Source organism: Entamoeba invadens (assembly GCF_000330505.1).
Source record: "Entamoeba invadens IP1 unplaced genomic scaffold scaff_1105074725183, whole genome shotgun sequence".
Taxonomy (NCBI): domain Eukaryota; phylum Evosea; order Mastigamoebida; family Endamoebidae; genus Entamoeba; species Entamoeba invadens.
Genome location: NW_004443692.1, coordinates 1,173,504 through 1,195,588, shown reverse-complemented (window position 1 = coordinate 1,195,588; position 22,085 = coordinate 1,173,504). Strand labels below are relative to the sequence as shown.

General features: G+C 35.3%; 7 protein-coding genes across 7 annotated transcripts; 5 read left to right on the top strand and 2 right to left on the bottom strand.

Moving 5' to 3' along the window:
• Positions 1-106: 106 nt before the first annotated feature.
• EIN_187360 (hypothetical protein) lies at positions 107-5,893 on the bottom strand (the record flags this gene model as incomplete). The annotated part of the gene is made up of 1 exon (XM_004260992.1): positions 107-5,893. One exon carries the CDS (start codon positions 5,891-5,893, stop codon positions 107-109), a length of 5,787 nt encoding a protein of 1,928 aa, XP_004261040.1.
• A 393-nt stretch (positions 5,894-6,286) lies between these two features.
• Positions 6,287-7,609, top strand: EIN_187350 (Rab GDP dissociation inhibitor alpha, putative; the record flags this gene model as incomplete). The annotated part of the gene is made up of 1 exon (XM_004260991.1): positions 6,287-7,609. One exon carries the CDS (start codon positions 6,287-6,289, stop codon positions 7,607-7,609), a length of 1,323 nt encoding a protein of 440 aa, XP_004261039.1.
• A 461-nt stretch (positions 7,610-8,070) lies between these two features.
• Positions 8,071-9,819, top strand: EIN_187340 (histone H2a, putative; the record flags this gene model as incomplete). The annotated part of the gene is made up of 2 exons (XM_004260990.1): positions 8,071-8,724; positions 9,193-9,819. 2 exons carry the CDS (start codon positions 8,071-8,073, stop codon positions 9,817-9,819), a joined length of 1,281 nt encoding a protein of 426 aa, XP_004261038.1.
• A 433-nt stretch (positions 9,820-10,252) lies between these two features.
• EIN_187330 (hypothetical protein) lies at positions 10,253-11,816 on the top strand (the record flags this gene model as incomplete). Its single annotated transcript, XM_004260989.1, has 3 exons — positions 10,253-10,491; positions 10,569-10,904; positions 11,207-11,816. 3 exons carry the CDS (start codon positions 10,253-10,255, stop codon positions 11,814-11,816), a joined length of 1,185 nt encoding a protein of 394 aa, XP_004261037.1.
• Positions 11,817-12,110: 294 nt separating this feature from the next.
• Positions 12,111-12,953, top strand: EIN_187320 (beta-1,3-N-acetylglucosaminyltransferase, putative; the record flags this gene model as incomplete). Its single annotated transcript, XM_004260988.1, has 1 exon — positions 12,111-12,953. One exon carries the CDS (start codon positions 12,111-12,113, stop codon positions 12,951-12,953), a length of 843 nt encoding a protein of 280 aa, XP_004261036.1.
• Positions 12,954-13,060: 107 nt separating this feature from the next.
• On the top strand, positions 13,061-14,920 carry EIN_187310 (hypothetical protein; the record flags this gene model as incomplete). The annotated part of the gene is made up of 1 exon (XM_004260987.1): positions 13,061-14,920. One exon carries the CDS (start codon positions 13,061-13,063, stop codon positions 14,918-14,920), a length of 1,860 nt encoding a protein of 619 aa, XP_004261035.1.
• Positions 14,921-15,675: 755 nt separating this feature from the next.
• EIN_187300 (hypothetical protein) lies at positions 15,676-18,383 on the bottom strand (the record flags this gene model as incomplete). Its single annotated transcript, XM_004260986.1, has 2 exons — positions 15,676-17,891; positions 17,942-18,383. The coding sequence occupies 2 exons, from the start codon at positions 18,381-18,383 to the stop codon at positions 15,676-15,678; spliced, it is 2,658 nt and encodes an 885-aa protein (XP_004261034.1).
• Positions 18,384-22,085: the final 3,702 nt, after the last annotated feature.

Sequence of the window (22,085 nt, the reverse complement as noted above, 5' to 3'; positions counted from 1 at the left end):
AGTACTATAAAAGTAATTCAAACTACCATCTGTTGAATACGCAAACTATTATTATATTGTGCATGTACCATAATTTCACAAAGCCATATTTTACGTTTAAAAGGCACTAGAAAGTAAAGTTCAACTTGGTGTTGAAAATCCGCTTCTTGACTGCTGGACTGATGTAACAATTTTTTACAAATTTGTCTGTATGCATTTCAAGATCAATCCAAGTCTTGAAACAAAGCTCTTTGAAGTTGTCGTAGTTCAACATCAATTCCTTCTTTCTCATGAATGTCGAGTTCTCAACGACGTACGTTTTCATATTATCCAAACAAGCCATGTCCATCTTGTATGTCTGTGACCACTCATTGAAATATTCTATGTTGTTGTTGAAAATGCACTGTACACCCAACGCTTGCGCCCAATCTTTCGCTTCCTCACCAATATTATACACCTTTGCAAAGAGCCAAGCATCATCAAACAGTCTGAAGTATAACATCTGCTTTTTGGCTTCGGACGTTCCCAAGCCAATGAGTTGGACGTTGTCATAAACAATCTGTGTGAGCGCCAACACAGACTTGAGGTAACATCTGTTAGCCCACAAAGAGTCTTGGTCCATTGTGAAAAATGACAATGCATCGTTATAGTATCTCGCGGCTGTAAGTAGATACACAACACCCTCCGATGGGTTCTTGAAAAATCCCGTCTGGAGCTTCGAAGAAATGCTCAACAACGCAGACTCCCCTTTCTTCCAGAAGTACTCTCCGCCCGACTGGAAATCCCCCAAATATCCAAACATATCAGAACACATGTTGTCCAAGTGGCAATAGGTTACTGCTTCTTCCATTGTATCAAAACAAATTTGCAAATCCATATTGAAGTGCATCTGGAATAAGAACGTGTCGTCTTCATGTGTTTTGACCATCAGTTTTTTGTAGTCTTTGTTCTCCTCAAATATCAGTCTTAGATATAACCATATCGCAGACTTTGGTCCGTTTGTTGTTGGAATGACAAAGTCTTCAAATGTATTGGTTTTCACTATCAAATCGATTAAATACGGAAGATTTTGTGACTGTTGCATTTTCTTCACGTGTTCATTGAAAAACGTCAGCATTCTGTTGATCATCTTCGACGAATTCGAAATGTTGGAAGCACAATACGAGCACTGAATAACTTCGTTCACCAATTTAATGTTGTTGTCGTCAATCGCATTCATCAACGATTCAACAAGTTTTTCCGGCTCCTGTATGATGCTGACAAATTTCTTTAACGTGGATATCTGCCAACCAGTTAACACAACTGGCTGAACACCCGTACCTATGTCAACAAACCGCGACGACAAAATTGGAAGAACTTCCTCGTCTGGGATCTTCTCGCTCCTAATGTACGTTCGCGCATCATCAAAAACAGCTTCCCAGTCTTTCAATCGCATCGAGAACTTTGATAAAACTCTGATTGAAACTGCTTCGTCAACCAACATCGTTCGATTCTCGAAAAACATGAACGTCGAGTCGATCATCGGGAAATACACCATTTTGTCTTCAGAATACTTGTAAATCATCATGTATCGAATTTTGAACAGCTCAATTCCCTTCGCTATTCTCGGCATTTTTGTTTGGAATTCACTTAAATGAGCCAACCCATCCGCAAGAGGTATTTCATACGATTCATTCTTGCCAACAAACTTGACAACTTCCTCAAATTGTGTTGCTTCTTCAATTTGGATGGTCTCCGATATTTTCCTTGAAATTGTGATGTTGCCCATGTTAATGATGTCAATCAAAATATCTTCCGTTGGTGTCAAAATTGATTCTGGTGGGACATTTTCTTTCTCACATTGGTCGAAAATTGCAATGAGTCGTTTGAGTTCATCTTCGTCTTGTAGAGTCGCTTTTGACTGTCTTAACCAATCCATTTTGTGTTGGAGTACAATTTTCACCTTTTTGCTGAACACTCGGTTGTTGCCATCAACGCACTTCTCTTTGACAAGTTCGTTGTACTTCGTTCCATAGTAATCAACAACATCGTTTGCAACAACTTTCTTCGACACAAACAGCGCATCAATTTTGTCCCAGTCTTTGTTCAACAGGTCTGCCTCACAAAAAACGACATAGGAGAACATCCCCATATCAAATTGTTTCACAAAGTCGTACGCTTGTTCAAACAATTTCTTCTGGCACAACAGTTGTACCAACTGTTTCGAAGGAGTCGATACAAGCAAATTGAGGGAATACGCAAATGAAATGTGTTTGGTGGCTTCGTATTGCCCAATCCGTTGTTTAATTTCTTCGACCAAAGTTAACTCACTTGCTGCGTTGAAAATTAGTTCCATCCGATACGGCGAATTCGTTTCATAGTACTCAATCATTTTATCCATCATCATTTCGATGGTCATAAGAGCCCATGGTTGTGTTCCATACTTGTGTGTTTTGTCTTTGATTGTGGCAATCAAGTTCTTTGTACTTGGCTCAAACCCGTTTTGTACATCAACAAGAATTTGGAGGAATTCAAATAACGGACTTTTTGAGTCAAACAATTTGTAAACAAAGTAAAGGGTTTCAACAGACTCAACACAAGTATCCAGCAAAATGGTTCGTATTCGCTCAAATGGGGCATCCTTCTTGTGTGCAATGTTTAACAAACTCTCGAGAGTGTACACCAACGATTGCAAACAAACCGGCATAAAGACAAAATTGAGGAAATTTGTCGATGGAACAGAAAGTTGCAAAAATTCGCTGATGCCTCTCTCTTTGGCATCATTTATTACTTCAATGAAATGCTTCCCGTGAACCGATATCGTGTTATCGCCCCATTTGTAGCTCAAAAGCTCTTCTTTGCTGACACGATGATGATCAGAAAACTCGATCATCCCCAACATATTACCAGCAGCCGCCAACTTCTCGAATGGAACTGATGGAATGGGCATTTGCCATCGTGAGCACAAAAATGGTAACAAATTCCATGTCACATCAAATTTTGGGCTCTCTTTGATTCTGTCACAAAGGGAGTTGATGATAAACTCTTGTGCCTTAAATTCAAAGCGTGCCATTTTGAAGCACAAAGCGTCGTCACAGACGTAATTATGCATGATCGGGTTCTTTTTAATTTCGTCAATTTTATCTTTCAAAAGTTCGTGAAGAAGAACTTCGAGTTTCATTGTTGGATTTTTGAAGAAATTCGACATAAAACAAATTGTGGACAGTTGGTCTGTTTGTGTGCACTCTCGGCCTATCTTTTCAATCTCTTCTTTCGTTGTGTTTGTCATCATACAATGCACTGCCTGTCCATTCTCAACATAGTACTTTGTGTTTAACGTGTAGAACATCGTGTCCATTCGAGGAATGTAAGGAAGAAGTCTGTTATTGCCAACAAAGTGCTTTTTTGAGAGAACAAATTCATACAATTCAAACAGTCTGCAATCTCCAAGCCTTGTTTTGTAATTGATTTCCTCTGTCTTTTCGATCCCAACCGGCTTTTGATCCGACAAATTGGTGAAGAGTTCGACAAGAAGTTTTTTCGATGGAAATTGCTTTGGAAGAGAATTGAGCAATTTTGTTTTGTCAAATTCTTGAATTGGGAACACGTGATACTCAAATGTGTTCACCAATAATGCCAAATCAACATCGTCGATGCATTTATACACATCCATCCAATGGAATGGGCACTTTGCTGTTTTATTCTTGTAGAAAACATCAAAATAGGGGGTGTACAAATTATCTCTCATCAAGTCAATACCCAAAAACGATTCTTTGACCTCTTTGTCAATGATATGAGAAATAACCGAACTAAATTCCATTGTAGAGTTTCTACTGATCTTTCTGACTTTCGCAATTTCAGTGGAATTCATGTCTTTGTGTTCATTCATCCACTCAACTCCTTCTTTCACTTTTCCATGAGCAGCATAGAACAAAAAATAATTCCAGTCATTTCCACTGTTGATTTTCTGTCCCAACTCAAGACAAATGAAGTCTTGTTCCACTGGTTCCAGCAATTTCATCATTTCCAAAGAAATTTGCATCTGTTTTGCCGTTCCAATATAAATTTCTCCATTGTCATATTTTGTCGAAAACCCAAGACGAATACCATACTTCTCCGCGTTTTGTTGCGTCAAGTCGGAGTGTAAATAAGAATAGTCGGGGTCGTTCAAAATGAGCTGGAAATGCCTTTCAGGCCTTTCTGGACAGTTGTCTATTTTTTTCATTAAATTGACAATGTCACTCGGTTCCAATAATTCGTATAAGTTTCTTCGCATCTCAACATCGACGCTTTTCGTGCACAACACTTTCATGACTTCGATGACGTCTGCAATTCCGGTTTTCATCAGTAATTTATACGCTTCGTTCATTTGTTTGTTTTTACAATAAAAGTAGACGTATTTCCATACCATTTCTTTCAACTCGTCTTCCTTAAAATCTCTAATGTTCCCAAAACTCAGTTTGTCTTTTTCGTTCATGTAATTGATTTTGTTGCTCAACCCACCAACTGACACCAACTCAAGTGTCGCGTGAATTTCCTTTCTTGACTCTTCAGTGAACTGGTCGAAAACTTTGTATTTCTGTCTTGTCTGTTCAATCCTGTCGATATATTCCTTTTTCTCTCTGATCTTTTCAAGTCGTTCAATTTCTTTACGCAAATCGACACAATCGTCGTACTGTTCTTCAAACGTAATAACCTCCTTCCTCCCAAGTGCGTGCAACGTCTTTTGAAATAAGAGTTGAAACTGCTTTGCAAAACGCCCATTCACAAACAGCGTTCTTTCTTTCCTCGAAACGGAGGCAAGAAATTGTTGTAACACCTTTAAGGCGGGAATATATTCTTCAGTCTTCAGGGAGTCAATAACTTCTTTCAACGCGTCGGCCCTTCCTTCTTGAATTGCCAACTCCATTCGAATAAAACTGACGTCGTCTTCCTTTCCGTTATACTGCAAAACGTTATTTGCCAATTCGTTAAACCCACTCAACATCATTGAAACGACGACTTCGGGGAATGTCTTTCCTTTAATCATGAAATACACATTTCCGTCAATGACATATTCGGGAATAACATTTTGAATCAAAGCCACGTTTTTCCCCTCTCTGCTTTCAAACGTTTCCTTCGTTTTCGTGTCATACACAATCACTCGCATTGCATTGCTCTGAACAAGAAACACAACCCATTGCCCCACACATTGAATTGCCAAAATGCTAAACACCTTTGGGATCCTAATCGTTTGAAACGTGTTAGAAATTGTCACTAAGTCCATCACCTCAGTTACATTCTCACTTGCTTGCAAGAGAGTGGTGATATGGATTTCTGTCTCATACCCCGGTAATGAGGGAATTTTTGTTTCAGTAATTGCCACGACGGTGTATTCGCAATTCATCGCAACTGATTTCCACACTTTATTTGGAAGTGTCTCCGGCAACTTAATACGTTTCACTCTTGGAATTGAATGTCTAATAACCACAACTGTTTTATTGTTCAGAAGAAGTAACACGTCATTCAAATTGGACGAAAACGACACAACGGAAGATTTCAAATTTTGTATTTGAACGGATTTGAATTGTGATGTGTAATAAGCAAAGTCAGTCGTGTTGTTCGACACAGACACAATGATAAATCCATCTTTAAAAGCGTGCAAATAAATGGCGGAACACTCGTCATTTGCAAATAACAGTGTCTTCTGCTTATTGAGAAGGTCGACAAAATACACTGATTTCCCAGTTGTGTAGATCAAATTTTCGGCGTCAAGCATCTTGACAAATTGAGATTGAGAGACTTGAGGAATTGTAAATTCGTCCTTTGATTTTGTCGATATGATGTGGAGTGTCCCTTGATCTAAATATGAGATGTTCTGTCCGTTTTTTGAAGCCGAAAGTGTTTCGTAATTCACTGAAGTGTCCAAAAGTGAAGAGACACGAACTTCTTGCATCAAAAAAATCTAAAAATTTCGTTTTTTCTTCAGGAATTATAAAAAAACAAAAACATTTTATTTTTTTCTTTTATTGGGTTTGTTTGGTTTCTTTATTAAAAGCTTTAGTTATTCAATTTGATGAGGATTTTTTTCTCAGATGTGGAAAGAACGGCATATATCACCACCCATTACCAAAAATAAACAACAATTCAAGAAAAAAAATCTTTCCTTCGACCAAATCCCAGAATCCCACCATGAGAAACCTCACAACTCAAAAAGAACTTTTAAAAATATATATGTGAGATCGCCTCTAAGAATGACAAGATTCACCGAAGTTTCTCATTTTTTAATCTTGAAATTGCCAAGCAAAAAACATAAGAATGAACTTAAAAAACCAGAAACCTCACAAGAATGGATGATACCTATGATACTATCGTGCTTGCTACCGGACTCAAAGAGTGCATCTTGTCCGGACTGCTTTCAGTTGACGGAAAGAAAGTCTTCCACTTGGATAGAAATGACTACTACGGTGGCGCTTCAGCTTCGTTGAACCTTAAACAACTTTTCGACGACTTTGCCAATAAGACCGAACCCCCCGCGTCTCTTGGAAGACCAAGAGACTACAACGTTGATGTCATCCCTAAGTTCATTATGTCATCTGGTGAAATGGTCAACTTACTTCTTCACTGCAACGTTCATCACTACCTCCAATTCAGAGCTATTCATGGATCATATGTCTACACTAAAGGAAAGGTATACAAGATCCCAGCGACTGTTGCTGAAACCGTCTCGACTCCATTGCTTGGATTTTTCGAGAAGGGAAGATTCAAAGGCTTCTTGGAATACTTGCAAAACTACGACGAGAATAAGCCTGAGACTCATAAGGGAAGAAATTTGAAGACGATGACTATGGCACAATTGTTCAAGGAATTCAAACTCGACACAGCTACTGTCGAGTTTGTTGGACATGCTGTTGCGTTGTACAGGGAAGACTCATACCTCGAGAAGCCAGCAATTGAATGTGTGAAGAAGATTGTGTTGTACTTTGAGTCACTTTCGAGATTCCAAAAGTCTCCATACATCTATCCTGAATATGGACTTGGAGAGTTGCCACAAGCATTTGCGAGAATGTCGGCGTTGTACGGAGGAACATACATGCTCAGAGCTAAGATACAAGAAATTGTTTTTGATACAAACGGACATGTCACTGGCGTCAAGTTTGCGAGTGGCGAGACTGCGAAGTGCTCGAACGTTATTGCTGACCCATCATACTTCCCAGACAAAGTTAAAAAGGTTGGCCAAGTGGTGAGAGCTATTTGTATCTTGAACCATCCAGTTAACAACACAGACAATGCGGAGTCATGCCAAATCATTATGCCACAAGCGCAAGTTGGAAGAAAGTCTGATATCTATATCTCAGTCTTGTCTGGAAACAACCAAGTCTGCCCGAAAGGAAAATGGATTGCTATTGTCGGAACTACTGTTGAGACTGCTAACCCAGAAAAGGAAGTCGAGGTCGGCTTGAACTTGTTACAACCAATCGAACAGAAATTCATCGACGTCTCAGACTCTTTTGAACCAATCAATGACCCGAAAAAGGACGGTGTGTTCATCACTCGTTCATACGACGCTACTTCTCACTTCGAGACAACAGTAGAGGACTGCTTGGATATGTACACCAACATCACTGGAAAGAAGTTGGTCATGAAGATCCCAACTGAACAAGCCCAATAATTCATTTTCTTTGGTTTTTTTATTGTTTTTTATTATTTAAATTATTATTCTATTTAGTTTGAAATTATGGTTTTGAAATACTAAATAAAACTATAAACAAGAAATATGTTAAAGTGTCTATATTTGGCTTTGTGAAAGCGGACGCTTCACACCAATTGTGAGAAGAGGACGTAAGGCACGACCGCCAGGCCTGGGAGCGTCAGCGGGCTTTCGCATACCGTCCAAATCGGTTTGATGGCTGTTGAGCATTTTCTGAATGTCCGCAAGTTCGGTTTCGCAATCAACGAGTTCTTTCTGAAAGTGTTGTTCCTTCTTTATGTCCATTCCGACAAGTGATGTGGTTATTTGACAGTTCTTTTTTTGTGGTATTTAATAACAAATTAATAGTTAAAATGTTATTGAAATAGTAAAGAATCAAAAATGACTTCATTACCAATCTATCAATCTTCACTCTGTGCGGAATGGCAGAAAATAAAGGGAAACGCGTTAAGAAGAGATACTTCGAGATGAAGGAGATTAATGAGATGCAACAGCACTACAACGACAAGAGTGGGCTTCTCATTAGTCATTCTTTGAAGAGAGACCGTGGTTCGAAGAAAGAAGTAAACGATTTGATCACACGGTATCTTACCGACGAGGAACAAACAGACAAGAAAGTGGAAACAACAACACCAACCAACATAGACGAGGAGCTTAAAAAGGAAATCGCTGAGATTAAGTGCAAGACTATTATAATGGCAACTGGAGTGGACTGTTTACTGTTCACAGAAGTACCCTGCGAGGCTGTCCATGCAGTTTCTTTACTCTTTGAAGGGGCTAAAAAGGATGGTGTTGTTGTGAAAGAGACTCAACGGATTGTTCCATTACAACGCGTGGTGATGGCGTCTTCCATGGAAAAGTTAACCGGAGCAGTGCAGTATCTATTGGACAAGGACAAAGAAATTGAAAACAAATACAACACATTTGGGATCAGCTATTCCTGTCGAATCAACTCAACTTTCGAAAGAACAGAAGTGATTAAAGTGGTGGCTGACATGATGCCTAAAAAGTGGAAGGTGAACTTAAAAGACCCTGATGTAACCGTTGTTATCGAAATATTCAGCAGAGGGCTCGGCGTCTCTTTTATCGAAAGGGATGTGATGAAGAAGTACAACAACTTCAATATAAACCAGTATCTTGCGATAAAATAATATTAAGTACTATTATACAATTTAATAACTATCTCATATATTATACTATATAATAATAAATATAATAATGAAACAAAAAAAAATTTCTGATTTGTGACTTTTTTAATAGTTTTGAATATAGTATTATAGTATTTTACATTTTGTAATTATTGAAAAACAATTTTGTCAACAATTTCTTATTTCGGGGTAAAAAACTGCCATACAAAAACTATCAACTGGGAAAAGATAGTTCTCAATGCCGAAATGTATTTATAGAAAATGTACATAAATTCAAGGGTTATTCTTTATTCTCAACGTGAAATGATAAGATTTACCATATGAGTTAATAATGGACGGATAAACTACAAAACGGACGGGGCGAATCTGAATTTTCAGGTAAAACCGGCGTTCTAGCACAACACGCTCATCTGTAAACTTGAACGACGCTATTTAGGGTTAAGCCAAGCTAAAAAGAGAAAAACACGGAGACTTAAAGTCAATAGAGAACTTGAAAGGTCAAAAGTTCGACGTATGGCAGACAAGGAGATTGTTAAGGAAGAAGTGAAAGAAGTCAAAGCCACCGACAAGAAAGCTGCGGAGGAGGTCAAGAAGGCCAAGAAAGAAAAAGTCGAGAAAAAGCCACGAAAGTCGACGGAGAAGAAAACTAAGAAGGTCGACGAGGAAGGGAAGAAGAATACCCTTTCGAAGAAAGCCGGCCTTCAATTTCCCGTTGCTAGAATTCATGCGGCATTGAAGAAAGGCCGATATGGAGAACATATCAACAAAATGGCGTCTGTCTATTTGACTGCTGTCATTGAATATCTTGTTGCAGAAGTTTTGGAACTTGCGGGCGGACAAGCTAAAGACTTTGGAAAGACTCGAATCACCCCACGACATATTCAATTGGCCGTTCGTTCCGATCTTGAGTTGAACGACTTACTTAAGGATGTTACGATCATCAACGGTGGTGTTTTCCCTAATGTCCCAACAGCTGTAAACACAAAAGGAAAGAAGAAACCAGCACAGTCCCAAGTTGTCTAAATTCACTCTTTTGTTTTTATTCATTTATTCTTTTCATAATAGCTATTAATAATATATATAAAGAAATATTCTTATTATACCGGTATAATAATATAACCAATTTTGAAGTTCTATTTGAAGTTGATTTTGTCACAAAAAAGTGGATGAGACACTTTTCCTCACCTCAAGCATTTCGAATGGTGATGGGGTGTAGAAACTGCCGTTATACATTTTAAAAAAACGACAAATTGAATTTCTTGGATTCTTTGGAAAAGACCTCTTTATCTTGATTCAACTTGAAAACGCGAGGAAATATCAGTTGCAATCGGGCGATTGGGGTATCATAACTTGTGTTAAAAACGAATGGTAAAATGAATTATTAAATGATTTTCTTTTCGAAACGAAATTCAGCCAAATAACAAAAAAATGGTCGCCAACTGGGAAAACACGTGTTATGTCAAACGTGAGTGTGAAAAACCTTGAGAAGTACTTTGAGGACGAACGGACGAATAGAGACATTGTGAAGTCATTGAGACTTTTCTCACCAGTGTTTGACGCAACGAAACCATATTTTGATCAATTTGTGATTGTCGGATCGGATGCTGCTGAGGTGGGTATTTACCAGCAGTGTGGATATAAAAAGAGGTTTGCCAAAACAAAAAGTACCATCCTCTTTCAATACCCAACCACTCAGTTTGTTTTTTAACTCTCAAATTAAATTAAATTACAACAACATTTGTTCTATTTCAACGTAAGTCTCTGAGTTATAGGATCGAAGGGTTTTCTTATCACCTCCTCCAAGAATTCTGTTTCCCAAATGGTGTGAATCGAATGAAATTCATTAAACAGAAGGAGAGAAGTGTTGCGGAAGAAGGGCAAAAGACAATCAGCGATCATATGGATTACAAAAATGTGTTTTCGTTTGTATTCAACGGAAAAGATGGAGAGATGTTTGCCGTCGGGCTTAGAAAGAGACGATTCATATTGGTCAACTCAAAAGAGTATGAAACCGACGAAGTGTGTTACGTCTTACTTACACAAGTGCCATACTTTGTCTCTCATATTCACTTTTTGGAAGCGTTATTGCTTCAACCGGAGTTGAACTCGTTTGTTTTAACTCCTGCGTCGATACTCTCGGAGTTAGAACCGTCTTTATACTCTCCTTCAGTATCTGAGATGGTAGATTACCTCCTTAAATATCATACTCTTCACTTTTCTACTCAAAATCTCCCCTGAGATTTGTCTTTCCACGTGAAGTAACCGAAACGATTTACGATCTAGACGCGGACCATATCTATGCTCATTTTGGCGAGATTTTCCTCTTGACGTTATTCACAAAATTCAACGCATTTGACATCTTGAGATTACTGAGCTGCTTTCTGTTGGAATATAAGATATTAATAATCAGCCAAGACCAATACATCAAGTCGTCTGCCATCTTTTTTCTCTTGTCCGTCATTTTTCCATTCAAATATGAAAGTCCTGTCATCTCCGAGTTGTGTGAAGAGTTGTATACAGTCCTTGAGTCACCAACTCCAGTCTTAATCGGCCTCACACAAATTCCGCCAAAAACACCACTCGAGAAGCAATACACCTTCATCGCAGACTTCGATAACAACAAATTCATTTGCGACGAAAAGTGTTTATTCCCCGATGCTGCCGGATGGGTCATAGAACGCATTCAAGATATATTAAAGCGCGCACCGAAGAGAAACGCTAAACAAAAAATCCCAATGACAACTTTAATAGCACGAGAAATGGACGCGACAAATGATATAGTCCACGCAATTAACAAAGCAATGAATAACATCGTCGAACCTTTCCCTTATTTCTGTTTGAAGAATGTATATGAAGAAACAGGGAAGGATAACATCTCAACCTTTTTGGCTGATAGCTATCTTGCCTTTTGGTCCGGCGATGACTTGGCTTTTATGAAGAAATTTGTCAAAACTCAAATCTTCGAGAGCTTCAAATTGCGAAAGCTCCTCGAGATCGATGGGAACGCAGCGAAAAAGTAATTGTATTATTGTTGTGACGTGTCCTGCTGGAAATAGTAGAGATATAGAATTATAACTATAAGAGTATAATATAATGATACTTATACTATTATATAATTATGAATTATATTATAATTAAGTTTGATGTATAGAATATACAAAGGGATGGAGAAAAGTCGATGCAAAAGCAAAACGAAACTCAACCGCGTGCTATAAAAGCAACTCAATTGATTCATAGACACAGACTACTTCGTTATGAAGTATTTAATAATAGTATTATTTCTTATTAGTTCACAGATAGTTAGTGGGTATGAAATGCGTGAAGTTGACTACCCACTAGACTACGATGAACAAGCAAGTGATGTCATTAGAGTCCGCCAGATTCTCCCGGTGAAGACAATGTATCCCCCGAAATTGTCGTTGCTAATGGTTCGTGTGTCGATTGATCGACTCAGTTATATTGAAGGTATTCGACGGACGTGGTGTGATGTTGAGTTACAACGGGTGTATCACATGAAGTGTCTCTTTTACTTTGTAGAGGAGACTGTAGAAGAAGAAAGGAAACGGGAGAGTTTACTTCGCATGAATGAGACGTATGGAGACATAAGTTTTATACATCTACCTGGCTTCAAAGAAGGGTGGGATACTATCTATCACAAAAACATTAAAATGTTTGAAGATGGTGTTACTCGATATCCAGACTATAAATTCTATGCTGTTATAGACGACGAAGACTATATTAATATCGAAGTCCTTGCTAACTATTTAACTCCATTAATCCCACAGAATGTCGTCTTTGGAAAAGTCCTTAGACACCCTCCTCATAAAGATCCATCAGATCGATACTTCGACAAATTGGCTTTTCATTCACTGTATTACCCCTTTGTAAGTGGGGTGATCGAACTCTACTCAAGTGATATCGCACATTTCATTGGAAATGAGTATAACTATCACCACCAACCACCTTCCTCTTTGGACGACACCGCATTAGGGTTTTTAATATATAAATACTACAGACTAACAGGACAGAAAGTCCACATCCATCATCCAGACTGTTTCGACAATTTCATCATTCACAGAAAGAAGCCGAGGTTCATGCAAGACTACGCGAGAGACCTTTTCAAGGGATACTTCAGAGATATTGGCAACATGAAGTGAGTGTATATGTAAGTTAATATTTAATAGTATTGATATTATATTTAAATAATTTACAGAATAGTATGCAATAATTAATAAAACAACTAAAAAAGAGAGAAGCCAGCGAGATGGAGGGAGTCGGACGGGATTTTATAGACAATTCATTGCGGACGCCATACGAACGACTCAGAAACGACTTTGAAAAACAGAAGAATGAAATAATTTTTCAAGATCGGCAGCTTCGTTGCGAGATATCATTTTCATTTGAGAACGACTACAACGAAAGTTTGGGGGTTGCGGGGTACTACTTGGTGCACGTGAGAGGAAATCCATCTGATGATGTTGGTAGACTAGTCCTTTCGGCGTGTAAACAGGCACATCCACTTGATATTATATTTGTCGAGTATGGTACAAAGATGATTGGGGTCGGACCAAATAACAAAAAGTATTCGTCCGATGTTGTGCCGCGCAAGCACGAATTACTGAACGAAAGTGCCATTGCCAATTTATTGTTTGCAGATTTTGAATATTGTCAGTATACGACATACCATCGGTACTATATAGGACACCCCCAAATCAAAATGACACAAACGACTTACAATGATGGAACGCCGTATTTTGACTTTGTGTATCTTCAAACGCGAGTCGATGATCTCCACAACTATTTGTGGACACAAGAAGCTCGTTGGGAAGTCACTGCGAAGTGTTTTGGTGTGAAAGTACTCTTTTATTATTCAAGACTTTTAAATATGCGGAGTATGTTAGAAGAGGCGGAGAGTCTTCACATTCAAACGATGATGCTGCATCATCGGTTTCACACCAAATTCAGTTTAGTTGATTTTATGCGAGAGGAGTGTAATATGAAGAGCATCGAAGTGGATGACATGGTTCTTCCAAATTCGTTGTTTTCATTGTACTGTCAATATGTAATTCGTCGACAAGACACCCTTTTCAAGCATCGAAACTGTTATCGGACATTTGTATCATTTGTCAGAGAACTTGTTGCCGGTAATCATATTCTGAGATGTGGTTCTTTACCAAACAAAGACCATCCATACATCTACAAACTTCTTTGCACTATCAATTACTTACTTCGTGTCAAGAAGAACTTTCAATTTACTGATCTCCCAGAAGTCGGTGTTTCTGATGGGAAAGAGTCATACGACTACGCCTACACTTTTACTAAAGACGTTGTGTTCTATTTTAATATTAAAAGCAACACTAACACGAGTTATGAAGACTTCATTGAGTGGTATAATATTAAAATAACTCAATACAACGCAATACACCCGTTTCCTTTTTACCAGCGGATTGTTTTTCCATGTGAACAGATGGAGATAACATATCAATACATCGACCAATTGCACAAAACGACTTTAAATAAGTCTTACTGCGACATCGATAAAGAGTTGGAAAAGTGTTTGGTTCTATTGGAAAATGTCTCGGTCGAACAGTATTTCCTCGACCTTATATACACGGTGACACAAACTACTCCACTTCTACTAACACGAAAAAATGAACTCTTCAACCCAACACTATGGTGCGAGAATTATTTTTCTCGTCGAGTTGAAGGTTGTGTGACTTCCATTTTGCAGAACCAAAAGTCTGAGGTCCAACCATGTGACTTACTTGTGTCTTTGGCAGACAAAGAAACACCTTCAAGTAAAAAATTGTTCTCTGTGTTGGACGGTTTCAAAGAGTTTGAGAGAGAGTACTTTGCTTTCCACGATTTGGAGTTGCGAATACCTCAATATGATATTGGGGTATTTGCAGATGGTCTTCTCAGACACAGGGATGTGGCTGTCTTCCAAAATAGTGTGAATGTTGAGAGGGGCCTTCCTTTATTCTTTGCTCTTGACTTCACATTACAGCAAAGACCAAATGAGTATGGGTGGATTATCAAAGACGACGAAAGAAAAGACAAGCTGTGTGCGACGTATACCGTGAGTAGGCAAGGTATAAGATTTACACTGTGTTGGGTGGAATGAACGATGTTATTTATTATAGTAAATATTACTATTGAGTATAGTTGTACACAGTGTGGTTTGTATTATAGATTAATTATAATTAATTATTTTATATAAAGAGAATATACAAATCAATAGTATTTTTGTTAATAAATATAGTTAAAGAAACGATTTGTTTTTTCGAGGCTTTTTCTCCGTTCGTAGCTTGTCAGGGACGGACTTTGGAGGTTGAGGTTTTTTGTTTTCTTGTATTCTCTATAATTTAATATTTGAATGTTCGGAATGTTTCATACAAACCTTAAATTTTTCGATTTCTGTTGAATAGTAATTTTTTGATTTTAGTTTCTCTTCAACATTTTCATCAACGACTCGTTGGATGTATTCCTTTGTTTGTTGGTCTTTTTCTTGTTGTCTTTTTTGTCTGTTAAGTAAGCATTCAACAGAAGGTGGAGGTATTAAACTCCTTTGCATTGCAGGTGTGATCTCTTAATATTAGACATACTTTGCTGTGTGAGGCAATAACAAACTTCCAATACAGAGCCCATCTTTCACAAGCTTGTCTCCATTCTCTTTGATTTCCATTGACTGCTTTTTAATAGTTCTTTTAATAGTTTATTATGTTAAATAATGGTTTCTGTGCTCAAGAGTTATTTATAGTTATTTCTAATAAGCTTATTAACAGTAGTATTCTAGTTTGGTTATACTATATTTATAATAAAAGTATCACAACTTGATGAAACACAGAAAGACATAGTTAGTATGAGTCAAGTTGTGAATTACTCGATTGTCCCGTAGTTCTTGTTTCTTCTTACGAAGTAAACGACGACGAAGACTAAAATCACAACAAATGCTACTACAAGGGCTACACCAATAAGTACGCCTACGACAATACCAAATATTTGACCGCCATTAAGACCATCATCATCGTCTCCACTTTGATGCGACGATATCGATTGTTCTAAATCACTTAGAGTGATATCGACATTAATAAAGCCATTCTCTATGAAGTTTTCACCACCAACGAATATTAGCAATGGTTCATTAGGCTCTGTTGTGAATAACATATACGTTCCAAATTTGTCACACTTCTTTATAGAGCTCTTTTGAACGTCAATGATGTTATCAGGGAAACTGGTGTACTTTACTCCATCTGAAGTAACACTACAATTCAACATTTTGATAATGACGGAATTTGTTGTTGTGCTTGATGAACACGTCTTCACCTCTACGTCTTTAGCCACACTTGTTTGAATGGAATAGTAATTTCCACGTAAGTTGCCATAAGTACCAAAATTAGAGTCATGACTGTATTGATTATATATTTGTAATGTCACATGTGGTTGTGTTTCATTAATTCTGATTGGTTGGTCACATCGCGACTCTGGCGCTGGGGTATCCGAGATGATAGTGATACGGTACTGTTGAGAAATTGTGGACAATGGGCTCTCGCTGTATACATTTAAGATGTAGTCTTTATCTGCTTGTAAGTCGACGTCCATCTCAGCGTCATTGTTTTGACATAACAATCCGGCTTTACAAGAATAAAGACATTCACTCGTGTCTGGAGTTTCAAAGCAACCTTTAGTTAATTCCATAGCAGTATCTATTAATGTATTAGCATAACATGTAGACAACAAAACATGTGCATCATCCGCTAAGTCAAATTTATAGAATGACGAGAGTGCATTTGTGTTTGTACAGATCAAATGAGAAGCGGTTAAGTCGAATGTATGTACTGCAGTGTAAGGTAACATCACTTGTAAAGGACTACTACATTTATGATATGCGTCTTCTTCCTTTTTGATTATCGAAATTTGAAGCACTTGTTGTTCTCCATCTCCATATACAAAGATATATTGCTCCTTTTTATCAAAAGTCAGTAAGAAAGTAGACGCTCCTTGGAAAACGCCATCACATTGAATTTGCATACACCCTCTTGATAATTCGATGTATCCAACTGCGTAATGATAGTAGTCTGTTGCATAGATAGTAAATGCCTCGGATTGTCCCTCGGTAACGTGAATGAGCCGATACCATAACCCTTTATCATACTTAATTACAGAGTCACACCCATGATACGAAAGTTGTGTGGTATTCATTACAGCAAAATCATTGAATGTTGATGACACAGACAATGTCAACGCATTCTCACATGTGCTGTGCGACACACCTTTGTCATATACATTAAGAGATAATGTACATGTAGAGTCTTGACAAAATGTGAGTAATGTCACTGTCTCCCCTTTCTTCATACTTTTAACAAGATAATTGTTATCACCACATTCTCCATATGTCACATTGTCCATCGCACACTCTTCTTTATCACAATTTGATATAAACTCAACACCAACCCCAATGGTCTCCATGTCTTTATCTAGCGATTTGCATGATGAGAAAACATATTCACTTTCATGTGAAGCAGTGAATGTGAGGTATACACCTCTGACATCAGCACCCGGCCCTAAACAAACAGATTTAGTTGTTGGCCAATTAACCCCAAGGGTCACCGACTTTGAAAATGGGATGTTCTTTATTGGTAATGCAGCAGTACATACAGCTGGAATAGATGTATCCAAGTGTTCAATAGTTATTTGGAACTGTCCTTCAGCCTTTAGTACACTAGACACGCCAATATAATACACTTTATTGGCTACTGTGTTAAAAGCTATGATAGTTGACTTCTTTTCGGTCCCACATCCATCGTCTGCAAAGACCTTACAATCTGCATCATTACACTTCCCATTTATTAATTTGACGTCTTCCACAACAGAGAGTCGAGAATCAAAGTTGGTGTAGTAATTACACGTGTGTGCTACAACTGCCTTACCATCTCCAGTGATTTTGTACCACCGAGAAAATGTCCTTTGAACAAAGCAGACCGGTTGTATTTCGTCTTGTATTCCAGTTGAAAACAACACGGCGTCGTCTGTGTATGGTAGTGCAGAGACTATTCGAGCGGTGTCACACTCTCTATTACTATTGTCGGTATTAACTATATTATTAGTTTATTTTTTTATATTAGTATAATATATTATAACAAACTTTCTTGAGTAAACATTGAAACAGTGCCAACCTCATTGTTTTCTTCTAATTTGACGAAGATGTATAGTGTTTGAGCTGGCTGAAGATATGTGTTGAGAATTGGAAAGTCTTTGTGAGACGCACAGACATCATCGATACCAGAGACTGCGATTTTCTTTGATGCTATGTCGTTTGCACACTGTTGAAATATATAAATTTCAGTGGGGATTGTTGTTGTCGCTTTACATGTTGAGACCCTGAGAAATATCGCTTTTGAAACGTCAGTAGTGATTTTAAAATACTTACCTTTCACTGTTTTTTTGACATAATCTGTGTCAATAATTGACTCTGGCGTTGATGTTCCAAAAGCAATGTCGACCGATGCTGTTGGGAAATCAAGTGTTTCTGCGGTTGTGCATGTGTATTGTGATAATGCGAAAGTGCAGAAGAATAGAACGATCATTCAATAATTAAATATTTAGTTCATCAAACTGAGCTTCGTTTCGTTCAATTAATATTTCTATAAAATTCCATTTTTTTGGTTTAATCTAAAGGCGATCACGGTGAATCTATTTATGTTGATTATTTTGGCTTTTTTACTCAGGAAATAAATATAGAACGATTATTATTAAAAATGAAAAATTTAGAAAATAATTTTTAACCTTATAAAAATACAACATACTTTGCTCCAAATATAAAAAACAAAATAATTGCAAAATAATATTTTATATTTTGAATCAGTTTCTTAACGTTTTCTGTTAAAAAAATAATTATTGTTATTTTTTTAATAAAAAGTTTAATATATTTACTAAATTATATAGTTCAAATAATTATTTTTACAAATAAATATAAAAACCGCAATTGAGTTGTGTGAAGGGGGAATTTGTATTTATTGATGGAAAAGCGTTTCCGTTGATCTTGCGGAGACTTTGGATACATCTCCGTAGCTAGTTAGTTACAATTAACACAACAATGAAAGTCCTCCGCTATTTTTTATTAAAACTTTTTTGTTAAAAAAAACGTGAAAAAATTTGAAATAGTATATTCAATCGTAAATAATCTATAATACAAAATCATCATCTATAAATAAAATGTGCATTTTTCATCATCTAAATATAGAACAATTAACATAAAAAAAGAAAAAAAAACACATTGTGCTAATAATTTGTATTATTATATATAATATCGTAATAGTACACCATTCATAATAGTTTATTATATCATTTAAATTATTACAACATTTGTAATTTGATCAATAAACGTAAACTTATTTTGAAGAAACTTGACACGCGTGATACAGTTAACACTTAACCATATTTAAATTTATTTGTTAAATAATCAATTGTTTACAGATAAACATACTTTAATATGAATTGTCAAAAGTACCCAATTATTGATAAATTTGTTATTTTTTGATAGTATGTTTATTGTGTTTAATTGACATTATTTTTTTTAATACACAATACATACATGTATTTGTTCAAAATTAAAACAATATTAAAACAGTTTTCAAAGGTGTTGTATTTGTATTTCAAACTATAATGTTAAAGATAGGTTATGTTTGTTTTTTTAATAAACAATTCTGATAATTCACAAATTCATTGAAAGTTTTTTGTATTTGTTCGTAAACATTAATAACAAAAAATAAGATAAATTTAAATTTTTAATCAAATTTATATTGCTTGTAATTTATGTTTATATCATTCTCGTGTTATTTCAATCAAGAAAATGAATATTTAAGCTTGTTATATTACAATACTAACATTAAAGTGATTTTTCATATCGATTTAATTCGGTTTCATTTAAAAGTATATAAAACTTATTTTGAATGTTTATTCATAATTGGAATATATGTATTATTTTTGTATATTGTAATTTTTGATAAAATGATTGTTAATTCAAGGATTTGTAAATAAATATCAATTTTTACAATTAATAAACTGATATTTAATTTGAACAACACAAATTCTTGTTCAAATTTAGTTTAAAATATCAATAAATATTTTTACTATTATTCAATAATAATTCACATTAAAAAATGTTAAAACCGTTAATGTATTGATGTTATATCATTGTTTCAAGCTCTGTCACTTGTTTATATGATATTTTATAATAAAATGTCGAACAATAATAATTCAGTTACATCAAATATTTTAACAATCAATTTATGATGAATAGCAAAAACAACAAATTGTGATAACAATCAAACATTGTTATTGACTATTCGTTTTTTTATTGTTGGTGTTACAATCGATAAATGTGAAAAACACGTTATAATCAATAATTTAAATGATATAATAAATGATTATGAATGGTGTACTATTACGATATTATATATAATAATACAAATTATTAGCACAATGTGTTTTTTTTTCTTTTTTTATGTTAATTGTTCTATATTTAGATGATGAAAAATGCACATTTTATTTATAGATGATGATTTTGTATTATAGATTATTTACGATTGAATATACTATTTCAAATTTTTTCACGTTTTTTTTAACAAAAAAGTTTTAATAAAAAATAGCGGAGGACTTTCATTGTTGTGTTAATTGTAACTAACTAGCTACGGAGATGTATCCAAAGTCTCCGCAAGATCAACGGAAACGCTTTTCCATCAATAAATACAAATTCCCCCTTCACACAACTCAATTGCGGTTTTTATATATATTTGTAAAAATAATTATTTTTATTTCTTTATTTTTTTAAAATAAGAAATAATCTTTCGATTGCAAAATAATAAATATATTTTGATTATATATACTATATATAATTAATTTAATAAATAAAAATATGTTTGTTTCTTAATTAGTAAAAAATATAGTTATTATTAAAAATCATCATCGTGTATAGTAAAATTAATTTTTTTCTTTGTTATATTTTTAAAATCATCACCATATAAATAGAGTTCAAAATTCACTGTGATTATTTATTTTCATAGTGATTTTCACACTTCATGATGATTATCAAATTCACTGTGATCGCCTTAAGTTTCTTATTAATTTTTATAATTATTACAATCACATGTGTTTTAATTCAATAATTTGGATTAATTTTGGAAAAGTCTAATATCTTCATTTGACTTATTAGACTACAAAAAACATATTCTAATAGCTGTTCGGCGACTTTATAGTCCCTTTGAAAATCGCCGACTTTTCAGTGGTCTTAAAAGTCGCTGACCTAAATATTTAGTTAAATAACTATTCAAAATACCATTTATTATGTAAAAGATATTCAAAAAATAAACCATATAAATCTAATATAATTATTATTAAAAAATAAAATGAAAAAATACCGTCCCAATTATATCTTCTCAAATCATTTTTTAAATTATATTTATATGATTATAAACTGTTTTTCAAAAGTCGGTACCGAAAGGACCCGACTTTTTGAAGTAAATGATTCCAAATATTTTTCATTTTGTTTGACATCGTTTTTTTGCTTATTTTTTTCCCTCTTATTTTTTAAAAAACAAACTTGACTGAACCTTGAATTTAGACCAAGCTAAAAAATTAAATAAAAAATAACAAGGAAAATATCAAATAACTTACTTCTTCAAAAATTTTGCTTGACCATATGGTTGTTTTTGCCGTGAGTAAAACCGACTTTTTCTCTTTTCAAAACTAAATGTTAATGATCCAACAAATAATAAAAATCTTTCAATTTCATTAACACTTACAACACAAAGAAAAGATTATTGAAAATAAAAATAACCATTTAATATGTGTAGTGTTTCAAAGTTTGTTTTTTTTAAAGAGACAACCATAAAATAACAACAAGTTAGAACGATTTATTGTGTATTTTGAAGTGGGGGAGAGTCGTAATGTGAGAGGTAAAATACGGTTATCTCACCCATTCAAACTACTCGTCCATTACCAAAAGGCAAAAATGCCGATTTTTTGAGAATCTCAACAGTGAAAAAGACTGAATAACAGTCTCAGAAAATCGGACAAGTTTGTTCTAATTTTTTGTTAAAATCCCGAAATTTTAATTGAAATTTATAACTGTATTGGTTTTGAGGGTTAAAAAGTCGGTACTGTTTTTTCTTTTTTTCAAATGGAAATTATAAATGAAAACAACAAAAAACTTTAAAAAACGGGAATTTATTATAAAAGGGTTTCCACTAATAATTGGTAAAGTACCGACTTTGGCATACAGTTTATAT